Source organism: Chelonoidis abingdonii, chromosome 8 (assembly GCF_003597395.2).
Source record: "Chelonoidis abingdonii isolate Lonesome George chromosome 8, CheloAbing_2.0, whole genome shotgun sequence".
NCBI lineage: Eukaryota > Metazoa > Chordata > Testudines > Testudinidae > Chelonoidis > Chelonoidis abingdonii.
Genome location: NC_133776.1, coordinates 11,782,672 through 11,807,806, shown reverse-complemented (window position 1 = coordinate 11,807,806; position 25,135 = coordinate 11,782,672). Strand labels below are relative to the sequence as shown.

Genomic DNA, 25,135 nt, shown 5'->3' with positions numbered 1-25,135 from the left:
CCCATTCCATTAGGAGACTCCCATGTAGTTTTCCAACACAGTGGGACTAGGATTCTCATCAGAAGAGGGGCTGCCAAACTGCCTTCCCCACATTTGTGTCTTCTCTTGACATGGTAGTAATCACATAATATCTAGCGAAGATGTGGACTGAACACCACGTTGCCTCTCTGCAGATGTTCACAATATCGATGCTTCTCAGAAATACTTCAGAAGCTGAGTCTGCTCTGGCTGAATTCAGAGAGCACTTTTCATAAGGTGTTATGGCAGTGTTTCTCAAACTGGGGTCGCCGCTTGTGTAGGGAAAGCCCCTGGTGGGCCAAGCCCATTTGTTTACCTGCCTCGTCCGCAGGTCCAGCCGATCGTGGCTCCTGCTGGCCGCAGTTCACCGCTGCTGGAAGCGGCGTGGGCCAAGGGACTTACTGGCCGCCGCTTCCAACAGCGCCCATTGGCCTGCAGCGGCGAACCACGGCCAGTGGGAGCCGCGATCGGCCAGACCTGCAGACGGGGCAGATAAACAAACCGGCCCAGTCCGCCAGGGGCTTTCCCTACACAAGCGGCGACCCCAGTTTGAGAAACACAGAGAAGGCATTATGCTGTTGTTCTTGTAGCACATGAAAACACAGCTCATGATCCACTCGGATAGTCACTATACTGTTACAGGACACACTCATTTGTTCTGCATAGGAGATGAATAGCTGAAAATAGACCCTCAAGGCAGGGGTAGAGGTTCCCTGACAGACAACTTGTGGACGTCCAAGAATCATGGCTGCCTTGCCCAGACTGGTGCAGTATCATTTTCCCCTCACTCTTGCTTCAGCTTGAAAAATAACCTTGGGAATTAGAAGCATGGAAGGGTAGGCATAGAGCAGACCCTTGACCCAGGGGAAGAGAAGCATATCTGAGGGTACGTCCAGACTACCCGCTGTATCGGGAGATACGCCATATCGGCGGGTAGCGATCGATTTATCGTGTCTCATCTAGACGCGATATATCGATCCCCAAACCCGCTCTCTGTCGACTCCGGAACTCCACCGGAGCGAGCAGCGGTAGTGGAGTCGACGGGGGAGCCGTGGACATTGATCCTGCGCCGTGAGGAAGGGAGGTATTCCCGTAGCTGAAGTTGCGTATCTTACATCGACCCCCGCCCCCGCCCAGTGTAGACCAGGCCTGTGATGGACCTGGGGCTTTAGTCCACCTTCAAAACACAAAGAGTACTTCCTGTTCTGACAGCTCGAGAATAAGTCCACTGATGGCACTCTCCCTATTTGAAATACTGATCTTAGAATAGCCAGGTTGAGAGGCCAATCACGATCCAAGCTGAATGACCTGCTTGGTCAGTTCGCTAAGGCATTCTGAATCCCTGGTAGGTGTGATGCTCTGAGAGTCAGGGAATTCCATATGCAGATGTTCCACAGCCTGATTGCCTCCTGGCACATGCTGTTTGATTTGACAACTCTTGACTGTTGATGTGGAACACTGTCTTCTCTTCTCATGGCCTCTTTCACAGAAGACGACGAGGTGTTCAGAAGAGGCAGGCTAGAACTTCCTGCTGCTAGTCTTAAGCTTCCAACGCAGGACTGTCCAAAGCAGCTGAAGACCAGTATCAAGCAGCCTGCAAGTATCTCGTGGACATACTTCTCCCCTCTGGGATATGCTTCCACAGAATAGTGGTTGCCTGACTTCTGATGGTTTCAGAGTAGCAGCCATGGTAGTCTGTATCCACAAAAAGAACAGGAGTATCTGTGGCACCTTGGAAACTAACGAATTTATTTAAGCATAAGCTTTATGATAGTTTGTCAGTAATGGGCTGGGACACTTCCCTTCTCTAAGATTAATTTTTGTACTGCGGTGGAGACAAAGATCTAGATGCCGTAGGCATCCCCCACTGTACTCAGTAGGGCCAATGATGGACCTGCTATGGTACTGGAAGCCCCTTATGCCTAGACCAGGCCCTCCCATTCCTTTGATCTACTCTTGGCAGGATGACTCCTATGAGAGTGGGAACAATCCCTGGTTTCCTGAAGTGGGAGACATCAGAACCCATTTCAGACTGAGGAGAAGCAGGAGTACTCCAAAGGTCAGGGTGGTGCAGTACCAGTCAAAGATGGGGAAAGTGATCTACAACAAGCTTTCAGTACCAGCAGCCATTCTGGGGCTTCCTGGATATCAGGACGATGCGCTGAGGCAGAGCAGTTACCATTGGTCTTGGAGCTGGCATAGGGATTAATGGAAGCCGCATCAAACCTGAAGTTGCTGGTGCCATAGAAGTCCCCCAGTGTGGAAGCCACCATGTGCAACAGCCCCAGCAAAGTGTTGTAGGTCTAAATGATCAGTGAGGGCGGTACAGAGAGGCTCAAGAGATCCTATGAAGCTGTGTACACCTCCAGGGTGGCTAGTACTGATATGGGCCTTTGACCTATTGTGAGCAAGGGCAGTAGCTCCACTGTTTGTGCCGAGGAAGCAGCCACCCATACCAGTCCTGGCACACGAACTGAAGTCAACAGTTCTGCTCTGAGAGAACCACTAAAATGAGATAGCGGGAAGCAAGGGGCCAAAGGACGTACTCTACCTTCAATACCGAAGTGGCTTGCCTCTGAGGTTGAGGAATCCCATACTGAGTACTTTGACATGAAGCTGAAGAGGAGGACAACTTCAGAGGAGGAGGGCACTCCAAGCACTGTTACCTCTTTGAGGACTGCTTGGGGAGGGGGGATCTCCTCCTGTCTGTCCACAGTTAAGACTGGGGAACACTCATGGATGGAGTGATTGAGGAACTCCCTCTATCCACAGAGGTAGTTCTGATGCTAGGCAAAGGGCAGCCTCCATGAGGATGCACCTGAGATGCTCTTCTCTTTGCTTTTTAGTTCTTATCTTGAAGCCCAGGCAAATCAGACACACGTTCCTGATGTGACCTCATCCAAACGCTTCAAACAGTGAGAGTGAGGATCACTCACGGGCACTGGCTTTGACACCTGGAGCAGGGCTTGACACTGGGGGACACTGACTCTCCTCCCCACCCTCCGCCACTATCAGGCTGAGCCCAAAGTCCACTGAGAGTCTGAATAATAGATAAATAATAAAAAAGTAAAAGGGGTCCAAGAGATCCAAAAATGGGAACTACTAAGAGCTCATTTAGAGTCATAGACTTTAACGTCGGAAGGGACCATTATGATCGTTCAGTCTGAACTCCTGCACAACGCAGGCTGCAGAATCTCACCCTCTCACTCCCGTAATAAACCCCTAACCTATGTCTGAGCCACTGAAATCCTCAAATCATGGTTTAAAGACTTCAAGGTGCAGAGAATCCTCCAGCAAGTGACCTATACCCCATGCTGCAGAGGAAGGCAAAAAAAACCCCAGGGCCTCTGCCAATCTCCCCTGGAGGAAAATTCCTTTCCAACCCCAAATATGGCAATCAGCTAGACCCTGAGCATGTAGGCAAGACTCACCAGTCAGACACGCAGGAAAGAATTCTCTGTAGTAACTCAGATCCCACCCCATCTAACATCCCATCACAGGCAACTGGGCATATTTACCGCTAATAATCAAAGATCAATTAAATTGCCAAAATTAGGCTATCCCATCATACCCACTCTCTCCATAAACTTATTAAGCTTAGTCTTGAAGCCAGATATATCTTTTGTCCCCACTGCTCCCCTTGAAAGGCTGTTCCAGAACTTCACTCGTCTGATGGTTAGAAACCTTTGTCTCATTTCAAGTCGAAACTTCCAGACGGCCAGTTTATATCCATTTGTTCTTGTGTCCACACTAGTACTGAGCTTAAATAATTCCTCTCTCTCCCTGGTATTTATCCTTCTGATATATTTATAGAGAAAAATCATATCTCCCCCCTCAGCCTTCTTCTGGTTAGGCTAAACAAGCCAAGCTCTTTGAGTTTCCTTTCATAAGGCAAGTTTTCCATTCCTTGGATCATCCTAGTAGCCCTTCTCTGCATCTGTTCCAGCTTGAATTCATCCTTCTTAAACATGGTAGACCAGAACTGCACAGTACTCCAGATGAGGTCTTACAAGTGCCTTGTATAATGGTACTGACACTTCCTTATCTCTACTGGAAATACCTTGCCTAATGTCTCCCAAGACTGCATTAGCTTTCTTCATGGCCATATCACATTGGCGGCTCATAGTCATCCTGTGATCAACCAATACTCCGAGGTCATTCTCCTCCTCTGTTACTTCCAACAGATGAGTCCCCAGCTTATAACAAAAATTCTTGTTATTAATCCCTAAATGCATGACCTTGCACTTTTCACTATTCAATTTCATCCTATTACTATTACTCCAGTTTAAAGGTCATCCAGATCTTCCTGTATAATATCCCGGTCCTTTTCTGTATTGCAATACCTCCCAGCTGTGTGTCATCCGCAAACTTTATTAGCACACTCCTACTTTTTGTGCCAAGGTCAGTAATAAAAAGATTAAATAAGATTGGTCCCCAAACCGATCCCTGAGGAGCTCCACTAGTAACCTCCCTCCAGCCTGACAGTTCACCTTTCAGTATAACCCACTGTAGTCTCCCCTTTAACCATTTCCTTATCCACTTTTCAATTTTCATACTGATCCCCATCTTTTCCAATTTAACTAAAAATTTCCCATGTGGAACCATATCAGATGCCTTACTGAAATAGAGATAAATCAGATCCATTGCATTTCTTTTATCTAAAAAATGTGTTACCATCTCAAAGAAGGAGATCATAAGGAACAGGATCATTTGGAGAAGTAACAAGCTGACAGCATGCTCTGACCAATTGCAATAAGGAACTGAATGAAGGGTGGGGCAGCTCTGCCACTTTATACTCCGCTCAGAACATGAGGGACATCATAGCACAGGAGCAGCCACCTCTACTGGTGCTGCTAGGGAAAATTCTCCAGCACTGGTCCACAAGACATACACACCTACTGTAAATGGACGTATCCAATCACGCAAAGATAAAGTATTATGAAGCAAAAAGAGGTCAAGCAGGTAAAGATGGACAGAGCAGCAAACCATTATGACAACTTAGACTAAATGAGGACAGTCTGAATTTTCCAAGATCACTTAACCATATCTAGAGGATATGTATGATTAATAGTTATGAACCAGATTGCAGGTGGTTGGTCTTATCAAGATCTCAGATTCTAAGAAACTATATTCATTGTAAGTGGCCAAATCAGAGACTTGACAACTCTCCACCCTGTTTTGAAAACTGGATTATAAATTGGTATCTTACATCTACACTTATTGTCTCCTCGCTCTCCATTTGTAAACAGAAATGCTCACTTACACAAACTGCATTAATATCAGACACATGCCCTGTGAAAGACTGCCTGCACATTCCATCGCGAATATCCCAAAGCTTGGAGGAGGCATCACAGGCACCAGAAACAAAAGTTCTCATGTCTGGACTTAGGGATAAACTCATCACATCTCCAGTATGCCCAGTGAAGGTGGTGGTCTGTTGACCAGTTTCAATGTCCCAAAGAGCACTGCGGATAAAACAGATGTATTTCAGCAATAGAATGGAGTCTCTCTACAACTTTAGCCTAAAAACAATCAAAAGCACTGAAAAAAAAACAAAAAAACCACCAACTACCCCTAAAACTCACCAGGTGGTGTCCCCTGAACTTGTAACAATTTGGTTGTCATCTAGAAAACGACAGCAGGACAAGTATCCTAGGAACAGAATAGTGGCAGATGTCAATTTCGTACCCCACTGTCCCAGTAAAACTTATCCAAAAAACCTTCTCAGTATGTCACACAATAACCACCACTTGATGCTACTTGTATTTTAAAAATAGCAGTACAGAAGCCAAATTCATGGGAGTGAGTACTGCTCCATTTGCTCAAATAGTGGTAGTATCTCATTGGCAGAACTAAATGAACACAGAATTTAGCATTAAGACTGATAAAGGCAAAATGAGCGACATACAAAAAGTGATTCCTAAATCTGATCAGAACCAAGATTAGACTATATATTCCATTTTGCAAATTGTTAACACTCGTTTTCACTTTAGGGCACGCTGTGAACAGTGCAGGCTTGGGAATGTTATACTTTTGACTAACAGTAAAGAAAAATAAATGTAGCAAAATGCAGCTGACCTGTATGCCCTGGTAACTCTCTGCTCACTCTCACATTGCCCTCTCTGGTTTTCAAATTATATATGGAACAGATGTTGTCCAATCCACCACAAGCGACATAGTTGCCAGAAGGAGCATATGCACAGGTCATCACCCAGGAAGATCTCAAAGGAATGGCATGCATCTACAGAGAGACAAGGCATATTAGAACTACACCAGATTTTAGGCAGTCAGTCACACTCAACCACAGCCATTCTTGTCCAACCTTCTGCATCTAGTTATCTGCTACACTGCTTTAGCATTGCAGCAGATGCTACTAAATAAGATAGTGGGATATCCCAACTAATAAAAGAATCTGATTTTAAACACACTTCAATTCTGCTGAATATTTACTTAAGGGATGGAAAAAATGGTCGCCTGGTTAGATGGGTGCGAGTTCAGTGCAATCGTTTTTATAGTATCAGAGCTATTCTGAAATTAAGGATTACTAATTAAACATGCAATAGGTTTCATTCTATTCAAATTCCTCCCTCCAGTTTGTCTTCCTGAGCCAGAACCTCAACTGGGGTAGACTGGCATGGCTCCACCAATGAAACTATGCCAGTTGCCATCAGCAGAGGAGCTGCACCCCAGTCCTTGCTCGTTTGATCAAGATTTCTCACTTTCTTTGTCTCAAGGAGCTAAACATCTATTATAATGGATTTATATTAATTCTCTGTAAACCCTGGGGTTGTGTGCTTCTGCAACAGAATAGCAGAGCATGTGCGACAGAAACAACAGCACAAGTAGGGTGTACAGTTGCAAAAACAAGAGTAACAAGGAGTTAGTTATTAAAACTCCTTAGAAAGATTCCCCACCCGGCCCCACAACACACATGCAAATGCTTGGCCAATGAATACCTGGAGCACTGCTAAGCTTCCAAGGGATCCCATGCTAACCACATTACTTCTGCAGCACACCCTACCAGTGATCTCAGAGCTAGTTATCAGAGGGTTATAAAAAAACCTAAATATTCTTTTCTTCCAGCAAGCGAGCTACAGTGAATAGAAGCAAAGACTCAACATATAGAATAGGCATTACCCAAGCTAAAATGCACTTTGAATAAAAAGCTGGATATAAAAAAAATGAAAGCAAGCTAGTTAAAACTTCAATAGGAGAAAGGGATGTAGCCAGTCCAACTAAAAGAAAGAAGTGTTACAGAACGAAGGAACTAAAACAAAAAAGAGTCACTTGTGTACAGATTACCAATATGGATTATAAACAACTCTACCTTATTTGTTGTATAACTATCCCAAATAATTAATTTTCCATCTTGGGAAGCGCTGACTAGTAGCCTAAATATAACAGAAACATAAACAGGTTAACTTCTTGTCTCATACTTAATTTCAAAATAGACAAGATGCATGAATGTCAAATAATTCAGAAAAGCCTTTTCATTTTCTCCTTTTGTCTATTTTTAAACTTTCTAAGGCCAAATGTTGCTGGACAGCTGCAAAGAACAATGTGTTGCTTGCTAGAAAAATCTTACCTGAATCCATGGATCAACTTCCACTATTAAAACAAGCTAGAATAACTGACATTTAAAACTGCTCAAGCTATTTACAAATTTTATAACCTCTCCCTACTGGTTGCTTGTATCCTTCAGATTCAGTGTTTTAGTATCATAAATGTAGTATAGATACTCCAGGTCTAGACAAGCCAGAACACAATATCACCAGGTACAATTAGCCTCTGGAATGCCACCATATGTTGAGATGGCTATTGGTTGTTCAAAAAACACTTTTTGGAAGGAGTTATTTTATATTTAAGAAGACTTCCAGCATCATCCTTTTGTTCCATCAGAACTAATGAACAAGTCGCATCTGTTTTCTTCATTTACATATACCTTTTGGCAGTGGGGAGGCCACTGTAGATATTTTGAAGAGTTTTTGATAAAAACTTCCAATGAATCAATCTAACACATTATGCATGTATTTAAATCTTATTTGGATTATTTGTCAACTCTTTTGAATGAATTTCTTATACTAATAATCAGAACTATACTGAATTAGCTGCAACACATGGCCGTCTACATCTATTGTTGTGATTTACAAAACATACATTTTAATTCACTGAAAAATATTGTTATTCCATGTCCTTACAGTGTTCTATTAACTTAAAATACATTTGCACTAAATCAACCATTTCAAGCTACATGACCTTTCATAGTGCAAGGGAAAATATAATACAAAGAATTCTGAAATTAAGTGTCACCCTACACCAGGCTCTCAGATTTGAAGAATCTGTAATAGACAATCTGAAAGACTAGACAAAATGCTTGTGGAAAATAAAAGTGAAGCATTTATCCTTATAATGGAATGATTCCCCCTTTTCATTATTTCTGTATGATTATAACTGGCTTTAAAAAGGAAAGCTATAGTACAAACATTTCTCAAAATTTGCTATGATCTATGGCCCTCAAAAGTGTCTGAAGACTGAAAGTATGTCTACACTGCAATTAGACACCCGCAGCTGGCCTCTGCCAACTGACTCAGGCTAAGGGGCTGTTTAATTGTGGCATAGACTTTCAGGCTTGGGCACATCTACAGCGCAATTAAACAGCCCTTTAGCCCGAGCCAGCTGGCACTGACCAGCTGTGGGTGTATAACTGGAGTGTAGACATACCCAGAGTGGTCCCACAAGATGTTTGGATTTTCTTGTAATAGACAAACTCAATAAAGACAATGGATTTATGGCTCATTACAACAATCTTTGACTGAATAACCCTTCTTTGTCCTATAACTGCAGACGTGTTAACTGCCAACTTCATTGTGGTCTCTTACAACGTGATAACTACTTATGCTTAACAATCTGTTCCAACTTGTATTTAGCTATGACAATCTAGCCAGATCTACACTGCAGATTTATATTGGTAATACTATATTGACCTAATCCCCGCTGCAGACAGCACTGTCAATGGGCGAGCTTCTCCTATCGACATAATCTACCTCTGTGAGAGCTGGTGGCTAACTACACCGATGGGAAAATCTCTCCCATTGCCATAGCAGCATCTTCACAGAAGTGCTACAGCAGTGAAGCTGTGCCACTGCAGCTTTGTATGTGAAGACAAGCCTTTTAAGTACCTCTCTCAGACCTGAAGAGCTCTGAAAAAGCTTGAAACCTTGTCTCTTTCACTAACAGAAGTTGGTCCAACAAAAGATATTACCTCACCCACCTTGTCTCTCTCTAGTAACCCTACAATTCTTTCAAGAGCTAGAAAAGGGATCCCTTTGCCTTCAAGTTCAAGAATCACTTGTACAAACCTTGAATCAGATCCCCAGTGCATAGCATAAATTTTAGCTAAGTGACCTCTCAGTGTACGTCTTGTTCGCATTTGGATTCGACCAACTGAGTCCAGACTTGTGGTGATCTGAACAGGAAAAAACACAAACCAAACAATTATTCTGTATCTCCGAGATGGTCATAAATGTGTACAACACTCAAACTGCCAGGAACATAAATATTTTGCACTACTAGAATTTGGACATACAACAGGGACTACTGTTTCCACAGAAACAGTGCACAATGATATGATAGTGTAGCCAGACAAAAGGTTTTGCAAGAAAATCAGGGTATCAGTGACAGTGAACTTAATGACGGTTGCTACTCTAGATGTTTCAGACTGTTTCAGACACTCTGTAGATGGAGCTTCTGTATGTATTAGGTGTGAACTTTATTTTTACATTAAAGCTTTATGGAAGTTGACAATTCACACCCTCAAAATAACAGCCCCAGAAGAAAATAAGCATTTAGTATTTATTCCAGTGTCATTTTTCAGTAGTCTGACAACTGCCACCTAAAAGCCCAGACCTGGATTTTAAATGAAAAACTTCAGTTTCCCAATAAAATGGACAGCTTATACACACATAGCTAATTGGGAGCAACTCTCAAAGCCAAACCGTTATGCCATACAGTTTCATTAAATATTTAAAAAGGAGAATTATGGAAAATATGTATATTTAATATAATATATAATAAAGAAATCTATCCAAGGCATTTCTGGTGTATGTAAGTGTCTCATGGCTTTAGAGCTTTTTGACTGGCTGCAAATAATACCTGTAAAGGCCTTAGCTTTTTTTCCATCCTCTGTAATTACTGCATCAATTTCATAATTGTAAATAGTGCACTAAGCAATGTACTTCAAGAGTTGTTGTACTTCATCTTTTTCAGCCACCATACCAGGCATGCTATAATCACTTGAGAAACCTATTGCCTTGTAGGGTTTACTTCCCAGTATAAAAATAATATACCTGAGCAAGAGTTGTATCACTACATGCTTTTCTGGCATCCTGAAACAGAGAAAGGAACAATTAATATGACTCTTGAACACAATAACAGTGTACATCAACTGAAAATGTTACCTATAGAAAAGTTATTTTACACCAAGACTTTTTCAAAATCTGTTGGAAAACAAAGATTCACTGTTTAAAAAAAGTATGCAAGAATCCTTATGTTCAGTATTCCCATCCCATTCATGTGAACAAGTTATGGTGTCCAAGAAATCTGAAGTACTGCAACAGAAAATAGCTGCCATACTTGCTTACATGTAATTTATACCTAGACAACTTCCAAGTCAACCTCTTTGCAATCTTGCTGGACGGCCTCTTGTTTTCACGCTGTACTACTCTGCCTATGTGTCAAGGGCTAAGTGGTGAATCCAAAAACACTTTAGAGTAGTCCCTTCATTATGTAGTATTTGGGTAAGAATCCAAAATGTGGGCTGAAGATAAGGTAAGAACAGGGGAGAAGGCAAAACGCTGGCAAAGGTAAAAGTGATTACGCCACCACAACTGTGTCAGTCAAGGACCACACCTCATTGCACCCCTGACTGACATAGCTATGCTGGTAGAAGGCTTTGGTGCAGACAATTATACTAGCAAAACTGTGCTTTTGCTAGTATAGACTTACTTCATTTGGGGTGGGTAGGTAAGGGAATTGGGAGCCTGGAATAAGATACATAGTATAGCTATGCTTTTCCAGTTATAAGCTGCATCCAAACTACGAGTCTTTTGCCAGTACAACACACTAGAATAGCTGGCAAAGCACTCGTAGTATGGATGCAGCTTGCTCCAGTAAAGGTAGTGCTTTGCACCAGTACAGTAACCCCACTCCCCACCCACCCCTCAATGAGCAAAATCACCATGTGTGTATGCACCATATCTTCAATTACATGAGCACAAACTACTTTTTCCACAGCATCCCTGCTTCATTCAGTGCACAGTGAATGAGGAAGGTATTCAATATTTTGTTTTCTCCTCGTTCTATGTGTGGCCCCATGTCTTATTTACTGCATACCAGTCAACCTTTGATCTGAAAACATAATGATCAATTTCCTTGTAGGTTTTTCCTATGGTGCTCATCATTATAATGAATTTATTTTTACAAAATCCACATGAGGTGAAAGGGTATTACTCCATTTTACACGTAGGGAGCTGAGGCAGAGAGATTAAGGTCAAAGTGTCTACTGGTTTTTGGGTGCCCAATTTGAGAAACATAGCATCAGATTTTTCAGAGAACTTAGCATTATATAGCACTTCATACGTTCAAAGCACAGCTCCCACTGACTTCAGCTGCAGCTGTGAGCGCTCAGCACTTCTGCAATTCAGATCCCAGGGTCTCACTTTAGGAACTCAGAAAATGATGAACACATTTAATTAGTGACCGTGTGTGAAAAGTCTAGTTTAAATGACTAGTCCAGTATCAGATAGGAACTCAGTGGCAAAGGCAGGAATAGAATCCAATTCTTCAGAGCAACATGCAACTGCATTAAGGACCCTCTCTTTTCCTGCATGCATCTGACGAAGTGGGTATTCACCCACGAAAGCTCATGCTCCAAAACGTCTGTTAGTCTATAAGGTGCCACAGGATTCTCTGCTGCTTCCACAGATCCAGACTAACACGGCTACCCCTCTGACACTCTCTTTTCCTGCACGCCTCTCCTTACATTATTCACTAGACACCTTCCAACTTCCACAATAAATAAAGCAGGTATAATACACACAGACAGTCGCTTTCACTGCACAACCCTGATTCATCTCCAGGACAGGATGGACTGAATAAGGGGAAAGAAAGTATGTGGTCATGTAATCAGAGACTGTCAGTGCCTACCTTAGTTCTGGCATTTTCCAGCTTCTCAGTTGTTTACTTTGCAACCTTAATAATGTTCTTTTAAAAATTTAGTTGGTATATTTTGACTTCCTACTTCAAAAACAAAACAAAGTAAGGTAACTGACACTAGCTGCTCTTAATAGTTTTCTTTCCAAAAACAAGCTCAAGAGCTGATTAGGTCACCTCAATCCATTTCTTACAGTGTCTGAACTGCAGAAATATTTATAAAAATGTTGACATCTTGAATCAGAAAGTTTAAAATACCAAACAACAAATCCCTTAGTGTTCAGGCATCCTTTCACTCACAAGAAGAAATACACTGGATATTAAAGCCGAGCAATTAAATTCATTGTTTAGTTGCAACAGCTGAAGAGGCCCAACACAAAATTTATTTTGGATGTGATCTTTTAACTAGGCCAGAACTGTTTTTTTTATTATTAATATAATAGCAAAATTTGGCTGCACCACCTATAACTATAATGGGATGTGTTACACAACTTTAAGACTTTGTTCTTCCGTTGCTTATAACTTTGCTGAATTTTAACAGTTCAGGCTGTAGATTTCCAGACTGCCTCAGGCTGAATTTTATCTATCTATCAGCTAAAAAGTCCAGCTGTTTGAGAACAAAGTTAAGGAAAAAATTAAATTTAAGTTTTGACCATGTTAAATGAATTCTTACAACCATTTCATTGAGAAATTCTAAAGCCTCCATACTTTGAAGCAAGGGTTTGAAATCTGATGGTGGTGTTTTTTTCCCCTCCACACCCCTTGTCGACAAAGCCACTAGGGTAGACAAAGCCAAGGACTAGGATCTTGGGGGCAATGGAGGGGGGTGATGGTAGGAGGGAACTGACAGACAGATTGGAGCTGGCTGGGCAAGGCCACCAGGGGAGATTGGGGCGAGGTGTATGAACTGGGAATCAGATGGGAAGCACTGAAATAGAGACTGGGTCAGAAAGGGGGGCAGGTCAAGACAGCGACAGAAGAGGGCAGGCTCACGGAGAACACTCCCTGTAGAACCTGCAATGAAACCCATGATTCTCAAGTCAACAGCCCCTGCTGTCAGCAAGTTACACTGCTATGTGTTACTTTGTTACTCAAGAAGCAGAGATCTGTGCTATGCATCTAAAGGCTCAAATCCTGCTGGTGACCCATGGGGATGTCAATATGATTTCACGTATCAAACAGAAAAAAAAAATTCCACTGTTAAAAACTTAAGCAATTGTATATAAAAGCTATTAAAAGTTAAAGTAAGGAACTCAAAAGTTAGGAAGTGTCAGAATTAAAGGTTGCCTGTCCTTGTGCGTACATATTATGCCACCATCTTTAATGACGTGATCACATACTATTTTTTCCCCCATTAGACCCCTGTCTCGTTCAGTGCATAGTGATCACTGAACGAGAAGCTATTCCATATGTTGTTCTCTTCAGTGTTCAATGTGTTGTCCTGTGCCTTATTTACTGCACACTATTCAGAAAAGGATTTGAATACAGAATAATTAATTTTCTCATGGACTTTTCTATGGTGCTTATCACTATAGTACCCGAATGCTTCACATATATAAATTTATTTTCACAACACCCATAAAGTGAGGTGAAGGTATAATGTCCATTTTACAGATGGGGAACTGAGGCACAGAGAGATTAAACTCAGAAGCGTCCATTAATTTTGGGTGCCCAATTCACAATGCCTAGAGCCTGTTTTCTCAGAGTAATTAGCATTATATAGCACAGTGGCTCTCAAACCTTTGTACTGGTGAACCCTTTCACATAGCAAGCCTCTGAGTGTGACCCTCTTATACATTAAAAACATTTTATATATTTAACCCCATTATAAATGCTGGATGCAAAGTGGGTTTTGGGGTGGAGGCTGACAACTCGTGACTCCCCCATGTAATAACCTTGCGACCTCCTGAGGGGTCCCAACCCCCAAGTTTGAGAACCCCTGATATAGCACCTTACATGTTCAAGGAACAGCCCCTGTTGAGTTCAGTTGTAGCTGTGACTGCTCAGCACATCTGCAAATCAGACCCCAGGGTCTCACTTTGGGTTCTTAGAAAAATAAGAAACACAGTTAGTGACCACCAGTGAAAAATTTGGTTTAAGTGACTAGGCCAGTATCAGATAGTAACTCTGTGGTCCAGTGTGCTGATATAGAATCCAATTCTCCAGGGCACTATTTAACTGCCATAACCATAAGACTCTCCCTTCTGTTCCTTCAACCTCCTGCCTCATTCACTACACACTTTCCAAATTTCTACGACAAATGAGGCAGGCATCCTGCAGACAACAGCTGCTTTCACTACCACAAACATAATTCATCCCCAAAGCGCACGCAGTCCTATGCACTAAATAAGGCAAGGATCTTGTGAAAAAGCTAGTCTAATTATATGATCCCCTATCATCATGATACATACACACGGGGACAGGCAACCTTAATTCTGATATTTCACAGGGTTTGATTGCTAGACTTTGAAACCCTAACACTGTTTTGTGTGCGCAAATATATACATTTTGGTAGTGCCCAAATTAGCACCAAGACCCCATTATAGATTTAACATCAAGGCTGAACCTTACATGCTGCAACTGCTTCTAATTTAGGATGCTGCTAATTTAAATATCTTTAATCCACTGATTTAGGATACAAGACTGGTATAACATTTTTAAAGAATCTCAGATATCCCAAAACACAAAGGTTTGCAAGTAACCAAGACAGCCAGAAGCTACCAAGAAAAAGAGGAAGATTTGGAATAGCTAGAATACACTAGAAATTTTCCAAGACAGCTTTCATTATATCTATATGATCTATTCATTCTCTAGAGAGGATTAAACAAGTCTCATCACAACCCTGTTCTACGACTCAGTTTTGCCAGAAGTACATTAACCTACCTGCAATTCCATAGACAAAGTTATGCTAGGCTAAAATATTTGAAAGTCTGAGGCAATTCAAACAAGACATTTGGGGGATATGAGCTTCAAACACAAAGCATTCTTGCTTCTTGTACATTTTATTATTTGATTCATCATATCTCCTCCACCTCTATTAATCCATTGGTGAGGACTGATGTTTTGGCTAGATTTTGTTTGTTTTTTAAAGAAAGAATTTAGAGAGAGAACAACATTCAACTAAAATAGGCTGCCTAGCCCTCTTCTTCTAGCTCTAGCAACTGGCATCCATTAAACCAAAGGGAACCGTAAATGATTTGGGGGGGAAGTACCACCAATATTTACATATCTAGGATGTTTATATGTAAAATAATAAATGTGATGCTGAAGCAGCCCAAATTACAGATACACATAGTAAATCCATTTATTTCTAGTAAATAAGACGGTTATTCACCTTTGTAACTGTTGTTCTTCGAGATGTGTTGCTCATATCCATTCCAGTCAGGTGTGTGCGCGCCGCGTGCACGTTCGTCGGAGAAAACTTTTACCCCAGCAACACTCGGCAGTCGGCTGGGGCGCCCCCCTGGAGTGGCGCCGCTATGACGCCGGATATATAGCGCCGGATATATACCCCAGCCGACCCGGCCACCTTCAGTTCCTTCTTGCCGGGCTACTCCGACAGTGGGGAAGGAGGGTGGGTTTGGAAATGGATATGAGCAACACATCTCGAAGAACAACAGTTACAAAGGTGAGTAACCGTCTTTTCTTCTTCGAGTGATTGCTCATATCCATTCCAGTCAGGTGATCCCAAGCCTTACCTAGGCGGGGTCGGCAGTGAGATGTGGCAGTATGTAGAACCGCTGACGTCCAAAGGCTGCATCATCTCTAGACTGCTGAACCAGCGCGTAGTGCGATGGTGAAGGTGTGGACCGAATGACCAGGTCGCTGCACGGCATATCTCCTGGGATAGGCACGTGCGCCAGGAAAGTTGGCTGGATGAAGCTTGAGCTCTGGTAGAATGCGTCCTCGTGAGATGGCCCCGAAGGGACATGGAGCTAGGTCATAGCATGTGCGGATGCATGCTGTCACCCAAAGGAAATTCTTCTGGGAGGAGACTGGCAGGCCCTTCATCTCCGTTCGCGCGAACGCCACGAACAGCTGGGGAGACTTCCGGAAGGGCTTCGTCCGCTCCCAATATAGAAAGCGAGCGCTCTACGCACATCTAAGGAGTGTAGCTGCTGCTCCCGCCGAGAAGAGTGGGCTTCGGAAAAAGAAGACCGGGAGGAAGATGTCCTGGTTGGTATGGAAGGCAGACACTACCTTAGGGAGGAAAACGCCTGGATGAGGTCGCAGTTGTAACTTTGTCCTTATGAAGACAGTGTACGGCGGGTCCACACGTGAGCGCTCTCTCAGACTCGAGAACCCGCCTCGCCAAATGTCAATGGCCACCAGGCAAGACTGTCTTCCACGACAGGTACAGGAGCGAGCAAGTCGCTAGCGGCTCAAAGGGTGGTGCATTAGTCTGTCTTAGGACAAACTGAATCCCAGGTGGGGGCAGGCGACGTCACAGGAGGATTAGAGGCGCTCTAGGCCCTTAATGAATGCGAGACCCAAGGGTGGGAGAACACTGAAGTGACCACCCTCGCCGCCTGGATGGAAAGTGGATATAGCCACTAAGTGCACCTTCAGAGAGGATGTCGCCAGGCCCTGCTGCTTAAGGTACCAGAGGTAGTCTAGGACCATGGGAATCAAGGCCTCCGAGAGAGTAACGTCCTGTGTTGAGCACCAGCAAGAGAAGCGTTTGAACTTTGCAAAATACGTAGAGCGGGTGGAAGGCTTCCTGCTACTGAGGAGAATATGCTGTACCGGAGCGGAACAGCGTAACTCCACTGTGTTTAGCCATGCAGGAGCCATGCCGTGAGGTGGAGGGCTCGCAGGTCTGGGTGGCAAAGCCTGCCGTGGCCTTGCGTGATCAGGTCTGGAAGGAGAGGAAGGGGAACAGGAGTGGCCACGGACAAATCTAGCAGGGTGGTATACCAGTGCTGTCTGGGCCACGCAGGTGCAATCAGGATCAGATGCGCTTTGTCCCTGCGAAGCTTCAACAGGACCTTGTGCACCAGAGGAAACGGAGGGAAGGCGTATAGCAGGTGGTGCCTCCATGGCAGGAGGAATGCGTCCGTGATCGACCCCGGAGAGAGACCCTGAACGGAGCAGAACTCCTGGCACTTCCTGTTCGAGCGGGAGGAGAACAGATCTATGAGGGGAAATCCCCACCTCCGGAAGATCGAATGGATGACATCCAGGCTTATGGACCATTCGTGACAGTGGAAAGACCGGCTCAGCTGATCCGCCAGCGCGTTCCGGACCCCCGGGAGAAAGGACGCCACCAGGTCTATCGAGTGGGCTATACAGAAGTCCCAGAGTCGAATGGCCTCTTGACACAGGGGAGACGAGCGGGTCCCCCTGTTTGTTGATATAGTACATGGCCGTTGTGTTGTCCGTGAATACAGATACACAACGGCCATGAAGATGTTGCTGGAAGGCCTGGCACGCAAGGCAGACTGCTCTCAACTCCCGGACGTTTATGTGGAGCGTCAGCTCCTGGGATGACCAAAGGCCCTGGGAACAAAGCTGACCTAGATGGGCCCCCCAACCGAGGGATGACCTCGGTGCCGTAGGGGTCCCTTTGGTCACCGACTGGCTCGTGCTTGGTGGTGAAGGTGTCAGGGCCGCTTCCATCAGGAGCTGCCTTAACCTGATGTCCAGCTCCTTCTTAGTTCTCGGCTTAAAAGCCTTGCAAATTGAGCACTTAGCAGATAAGTGCGATTCCCTGAGGCACTTCAAACAAATACTAACTAACAACTATAACTATGAACTATAACTAAATCTAACTAACTAACTGTCTATACATATATAAGAACAATTAACTACAACTACTGAAATAACGAGAAGAACTACGAGTAGCTAGGGAAGGTGGAGGTCAGCTAAGCCGCACTCCACTGTTCCAACAACCGACACGGACGGTAAAAAGGAACTGAAGGGTGGCTGGGTTGGCTGGGGTATATATCTGACGCCATAGCGGCACCACTCCAGGGGGCGCCCAGCCGACCCGCCGAGTGTTGCTGGGGTAAAAGTTTTCTCCGACGAACGTGCACGCGGCGCGCACACACCTGACTGGAATGGATATGAGCAACACATCTCGAAGAACAACAGTTACAAAGGTGAATAACCGTCTTATTTACTAGAAATAAATGGATTTACTATGTGTATCTGTAATTTGGGCTGCTTCAGCATCATATTTATTATTTTACATATAAACATCCTAGATATGTAAATATTGGTGGTACTTTCCCCCCCCAAATCATTTACGGTTCCCTTTGGTTTAATGGATGCCAGTTGCTAGAGCTAGAAGAAGAGGGCTAGGCAGCCTATTTTAGTTGAATGTTGTTCTCTCTCTAAATTCTCTCTTTAAAAAACAAACAAAATCTAGCCAAAACATCAGTCCTCACCAATGGATTAATAGAGATGGAGGAGCAATCACTCGAAGAAGAACCATTTATTTCAACAGTCAGGTACATCCTATGGACCAGTTTTCTGAGAGAGGTGGTTTAGCATTTATAACAAAAAAAGAACCGGTGAAGATATAAGATCCTCATCTTTGAAACACTTTGCAATGCCCCTCATCTAAATCTACACCTACATTTTGGTTTATTTGGAGAAGGTTGAAAAATAACTAATGAAAATGTGTATTTGCTATTCTCTTACTAGAAACACAAACTATGTGAGCAAACAAAAATTTAGAATTAGGACATTATATCATGTTTACCATCAGCAGTACATCAAAATAAGAACTACTGTGTCCTACCCTCCCAAGCCAAAATTCAGAGCAAGAACTTAGAAAGAAAAATTTGAACTGATTTAACAAGTAAGCAAGATTGACCCCTCACCTAACTGAAATATTAGTCTGTAATTATTTTCTTAAAAACTGACCAGATTGTGCAATGTGACCTGAACTGGAAACATTACAAGCTATTAACTAGGCCAGAAGAAATGTTTCAAGGACTCTCTCAAGTTATCTTTGAGGCGTTTCAACACTGACCCAGAGTTTTGGGAAGATCTCGCTCATGATCGTTCTACCCGGTGAAGCCTCATTCCATACTAGAGCTACAGTCTATGAGCAGAGGAGAACTGCTGAGGCAGAGCAGAAGTGCCAGCAGCATAAACATGGCAACAGCAGCATGTCCGCTGTTAATCAAGTAACTCATAGCAGTATTTTGTGTTCAGTGTGCCACAGACAGTTCAAGCTCAAACTGGTCTAATCAGCCACTCACGTGTTCACAGAAACCAAACCAATCAGTGATATCTTCGAGTTCGAAGAACAGACAACAGTAGGTGTATAGTAATACAAAATTACATTTTTTTATTTCTTTAATATATTGTGACTAATTTTATAAGGCCCCCAATCCTGCAATTTGAGCCATGCAAGCCAACACCAATGCCAATATAGAGCCCTACTGACTTCAGAGGTACACCTGCCAGGCTCCAATTGCAGATGTGGGGCTCAGAGATATAGGTCTTACTAAACCCATTTTACCCAATTCAGTAAAATTATGTCCCCATATAAAAAAATCCTGCTGGCTTCCTAGCTCCACAGGACATTCTTGTGAGGACATTCCTGAGAGGTCTACCTGTTCCACTGGCCAAGTAACTGCTCAGTAGGTATTCTGCACCACACCAATCTCACTCCTCACCCAATGCCATTTCCTATAAGATCAGACTGACTACATCAGGCCCAACTGCAATGGGGCAGATACTTCCAAGGCATATCATTTGGGGAAGAAATTGAAACATTATATTTACATCAATATTTGTGCAGCACTCAGTACACTGGAGTGCTAATGTAAGATTAAATTAAAATAATGGCTAAATTTAACCAAATTGCTGAGGTCAGCTAGGGAGAGTCCTTAGTGCTGTAACTCTTCTGACATTAACTGGCCTTGACCTTACGTTTGAATACATATTGGGAAAGTTAGTTAAAGGACATGTGACGCAGAACTCTCCCTCAGATAACCTTGAACAATCAGTCTCAAAAGAGTCCTAAATGTGCTACTACAAGCCTTTTCCACTCCCCAAAAAAAACAATTAATGCATGGCAAATGCACAGCACATGGACAATATCTTCATCAGTAGTTCAATGCTCAAAACACTGAGTAGGCAGCAGATTATCACAAGACAACTGACGTCAGGCTGAAAGTGCTTATATACTCGTTCATAAGTTGAATTTTTACTTTTTTTTTTTTTTTTAGTAAAAAATGGAAGCGCCAGAGAAGGGAGTCGGCTTATGAACGGGTATAGAGAGGGAGAGGTGGGACACTGCCTCTGCCCCCACACAGAGGGAGCAAGGAGAGGCAGCCCAGCCAGAAGGGAAGAGGCGGGGCCAGTCTCTCCACCGCTGGCCACGCTGTTCTCTCCTCAGCCTTCAGCTGCTTCAGGGCTGGCAGGCTGCAGCCATGCTGCTCGGCCCCGCCCCCCAAAGCAGGCTGTGGCCACGCCGCCGGAGCACGTTGCGGCCGTGCCACCCAGCCAAGCCCGCTGGAACATGCTGTGGCCACGCTGTGCTGCCTAGCCTGACAAAGCAGCTCCAGCTGCGCTGCCCAGCCTGCCGGAGCAGCTCCAGCCAGGTCAGAAACATCCTCCTCTGGCCCTTCCCAGATAAGGTGGGAAGGGATGGGATAGGGAGTGTGTGGGAGTCCCGGCATAGGGGTGGGGTCATGTGGGGTTACTGCCCTGACTCCCAGCTTCTCCCCCCAAAAATTTCCCCACCAGTTGCTGTCCCGGCCCATCAGGGTAAGCAGCGGGCGCACCAGGACACTCTGTTTACTTAGGTTTACCTCCGTGCCTGCGGACGCTTGAGGTAAACAAACCATCTTGGCTCCTCAGTGGCTTATCCTGATGGCCCGGGAGCCGAATTTTCCTGACCCCTGAATTATAGGGTTGGTTTATGAACGGGTTATAAAAATTTTCCATTTTTACTTATCCATTAGGGTCGGCTTATAAACGAATAGACTTATGATCGAATATATACGGCAATTACATGTAGAATCACCACATAATGAAATTGACTAGGACTAAAACTTCCTTTGTGTGTCTCCAGGTAAAGCATTCCTACACAGGTCTAGTCCAGAGACTCTCAAACTTCATTGCACCGTGACCCCCTTCTGACAACAAAAATTACTGCACAACCCCAGGAGGGGGGGCCAAAACCTGAGCCCACTCAACCCCCCCGCCTGAGTATTAGGGGTGTTAGAAGCAACGCCAAAGGGCTTCAGCCCCGGGAATGGGGGCCTATAATCTGAGCCCACCACTCAGGTCTGAAGCCCTCAGGCTTTACCTTCAGCCCAAGGCAGTTGGGCTTGGCCTTCCATCCCAGGCAACACCAGCCCTGGTGACCCCATTAAAATGGGGTCCCAAACCATAGTTTGAGAACCGCGGACCTAGTCTGTAGATGCTGCACGTTTAGAAAGAAAACACAGATAAGACTGATATCCTACATATTTTTCACTGAGAACAGTCACTGCATTTTTGATGTATTCTGCAATAGCTTCTTGACAGACCACTAGATACCATACAATAAATCAGTTTATTGATGGTGAATAATCTGAATTAAAACAGAGCAGAAGAAAGGGAAGATGTGCATCTGAAAAATAATTTCAATGGGAAGAGAAGGAAAAAGAGCACAGGCATGATTCCTGACCCGGGATACCGTCTCTCAGTCAGTACTCAAGCATTTTACCTAACAATCAGGAACAATAGTAGTAGAAAGGCTAGTAGCAGTCCAAAAAAGTTAAATTTTCATTATCAGTGTCCTTAACTAGTTCTCATTGTTCCTGGGTTTTGGAAGTTATGTAACTTCTTACCACAGGACTCCAAAATATTGGATGACACTCCATATCATACTAAATTGCAATAGTAAACATAAATGAATGAAAATTAGGGGTGGAGTTTCAAGCTTTTTGAACCTTTTATTGACTTAATCCAATGTGAAAAGATGTTAAGGGTTGCATGATTTAAACATCAGTGACATATGTACCTCATTTTTTCCCACCAAGTTTTTCCTCCAATATAACTAAGGGCTGGGAAAATAGTAATTCTTACTCTGATTTGATTCCGCAGTTGCTCTGCTTCTTGCCGTAACTGTTCCAGTTCACTCATCCTCTTGAAGCTGTTTCTCTCTCACTGCAAAGAAAATCTGCCAATTTAAAAAAAGAGGGGGAAAATTAATTTCCATTGTGTAGACCCCATTTCCTCCATTTCCAAGTATTTCCAAGGAAGGGACAGGAGGGGTTCAGAGCTTCAGGAGGAGCAGGGCTGAAGTCCCTAGCCCCCATCAGATGCCTCCTGTGGGGCTAAAGCCCCAAGCCCTGGCCCCCGTTAAGTGTGCCCCACTTCTCGAATTTCTGAAGATTGTTAGTTGCGACTCGGAGGGCCAGTAAGTTTGGACACCCCATGCTATATCATGAACAGTTTACAAGGCAATTGTGAACAGAAACACCAGCTGCAATTTAGAAAGACCTATTAATGAATACATGTAGATTTTTAGATTTGTTTTTCACTCGCTGACCTCTCTCAATGTAGACGTTTCAGCCTCTTCACCCCAATATGGCGACAATAAGCAGTGACACTGCTCTAGACCCTATTTTTACACTAAACACTTCTATAATGCAGAAGTCTGTACAAGACAAATTCATAGGAAGACATTTTTGATTAGAGGTAAGAGTCATCTAATACTCAGTGCACAGAATTTGGAGTCAGTAACTCAAGTTCAGATATCAGATTTTCCACTGGAGCAGGATGTTCTTGGTGAAGTCACTTAATCTGTCTCTCTTTCCACCACCAAAGTTATTTGTATTGTGCTAGCACCTAAAGGCCTTAATCAAGATCAGCATCTCTACTGTGCTAAGCACTGTGCAACCAGAGCTCTGCCTTGCAGAGATTGCAATCTAAACAGACAATGCATACAAACAGTAGGAGATGTGAACAAGTAACTATCAGGTTTTGCAACTTTTAACATTTTGCTTGTATTATTTTTGTTTACTAGTTTCCCCAAGTCATTTCGCTATCCCAGCCCCAGTCAGTGACACCACGATTGCTGACTCAGAGCTCTCAATCCAACCTGCCCACAGAAAAACAACTCCCCCTCCGTAAACACAATGAGCACAGATCAGGTGACATCTGAATGCTTTTTAGAATGAGATTGGGTTTGTGAAGCACTAAGCAAGAGTATTGCTACCACAGAAGGGCACATTTAGATGGTTACAAATATTAAAGATAAAGACGTGGCCAGTTAAGGAAACTTATTAAGTATCTTATCTGAAACACCTAGATATGGAACCTCTAAATTCTTACTGGGAAGAAATGTCCAACATCTTTTCCAGACTATAATTAGCTACACATGATTACTATAAGCACTTCATTAAAAATGGAAGATTGAGCAATATTCACCCAGTTTATTACACTGAAACCTAAAATAATCAGCCATAAATATGAGGAAGTCTGATAAAGCAGTAAATCTAGCTATCATCCCACATCCCTCACCCCAAATTCCCAGGACACTGCATCCAGCACTGTTTCTAGTTACAATGTCCTTCAATCTCACCTAATGACACACTTGTTCTACTAGACCAGGGATCGGCAAACTTTGGCAAGCAGCCCCGCCAGGGCCAGGCCAGTTTGTTTACCTGCCGGTCTGCAGGTTCGGCCAATCATGGCTCCCACTGGCCACAGTTCGCCATCCCAGGACAATGGGGGTTTCGGGAAGCGGCACGGACCGAGGGATGTACTGGCTGCCGCTTGCTGCCACCCCCATTGTCCTGGAGCAGCGAACTGCGGCCAGTGGGAGCCGCGATCAGCCAAACCTGCAGACTCAGCAGGTAAACAAACCACCCTGGCCCGCCAGGGTGCTTACCCTAGCGAGCCATGGGCCAAAGGTTGCCAATCCCTGTACTAGACAGATGCTAGGCATTTCATATGGCCTTGAAGGGCCTGTCTTCACTGCAACAGTTGAGTTACTACACTCTAGTTACCTGGAGTGAGAGCAATCACAACTCAAAAACAACACTGGGGTTACAGAGTGATTTCATTAGCAGCACAGAGGATCAGATTAGTTGATGAGTGGTATCTTGACTTGAGCTTATGCATCCCCACTAAATTACCTGAGCATCAGGCCGCCTATCAACCACACACACACCCCTCACCTCACCACACAGAGCAGACAGCAGAAGGTTAAAGCACTACTTAACCTGAGCTAGAAATTGTGCGTGTGGAGGGGAGTTAGGTATAACAGTGGAGTTATAACCTAAGGCTATGTCTACACTGCGCACTTACAACAGCATGGCTGTGCTGCTGCAGCCACACTATTGTGAGGTATAAGGTGTAGATGCTCTTCATCACCAGGAGAGAGAAAATAAAACCACTTCCAATGAGGGGCAGTAGCTTCGTCGATGGGAGAGCGGCTCCCGCCAACGAAGCGCTGTCCACACTGGTGTTTTTCGTCATTCAGGGAAGTGCTTTTTCACACCCGAGACACAAAAACATTTTAATGGTTAAAGTGCCTGTGTAGACAAAGCCAAAAAGAGTGAGCACAGTGCTCTACAAGCTAAAATGGGAGGTCATGGCTCCAAGTAGTTTACAAACAAATTAATACATTACCTCAGAGGGTTCTTAGGAAAGGACATTAAAGTGCCTTTTGATAAGTTTTAAATCAGATATTATAGTTATGAGATTCCCCTCTCACTTCTCCAGCCCAAATATAAACATGCACGACAAGCTCTATCAATACCTATTTAATCTTTCAAAACACTTTGATCTTCTCATGCTTCCAATAGGTATCAGAGTCAACCTGATACTTCAGCTACTTATCCCTGAAATAAAGATTTTAACCATGCCTGTATTCTCTCCTGCAAATCAAAGTACTTGATGTTTACCAGGAAGATTGTAAATCTAAATAAATATTTTCAACTGGATATCA

The 25,135-nt window shown here is 43.7% G+C and overlaps 1 protein-coding gene across 1 annotated transcript in view; it reads right to left on the bottom strand.

Annotated features, from left to right (window-relative positions):
- Positions 1-25,135, bottom strand: part of GNB4 (G protein subunit beta 4) — a 53,335-nt gene that overhangs the window by 7,117 nt on the left and 21,083 nt on the right. Inside the window, exons 2-8 of the mRNA XM_032783736.2 lie at positions 22,264-22,357; positions 10,365-10,403; positions 9,378-9,484; positions 7,346-7,409; positions 6,097-6,259; positions 5,604-5,670; positions 5,282-5,483 (exon numbers count right to left, since the gene is read on the bottom strand). Of these exons, the coding sequence (XP_032639627.1) occupies positions 5,282-5,483; positions 5,604-5,670; positions 6,097-6,259; positions 7,346-7,409; positions 9,378-9,484; positions 10,365-10,403; positions 22,264-22,320 (699 nt within the window). The 5' untranslated portion in view covers positions 22,321-22,357. The remainder of the gene's footprint in view (positions 1-5,281; positions 5,484-5,603; positions 5,671-6,096; positions 6,260-7,345; positions 7,410-9,377; positions 9,485-10,364; positions 10,404-22,263; positions 22,358-25,135) is intronic.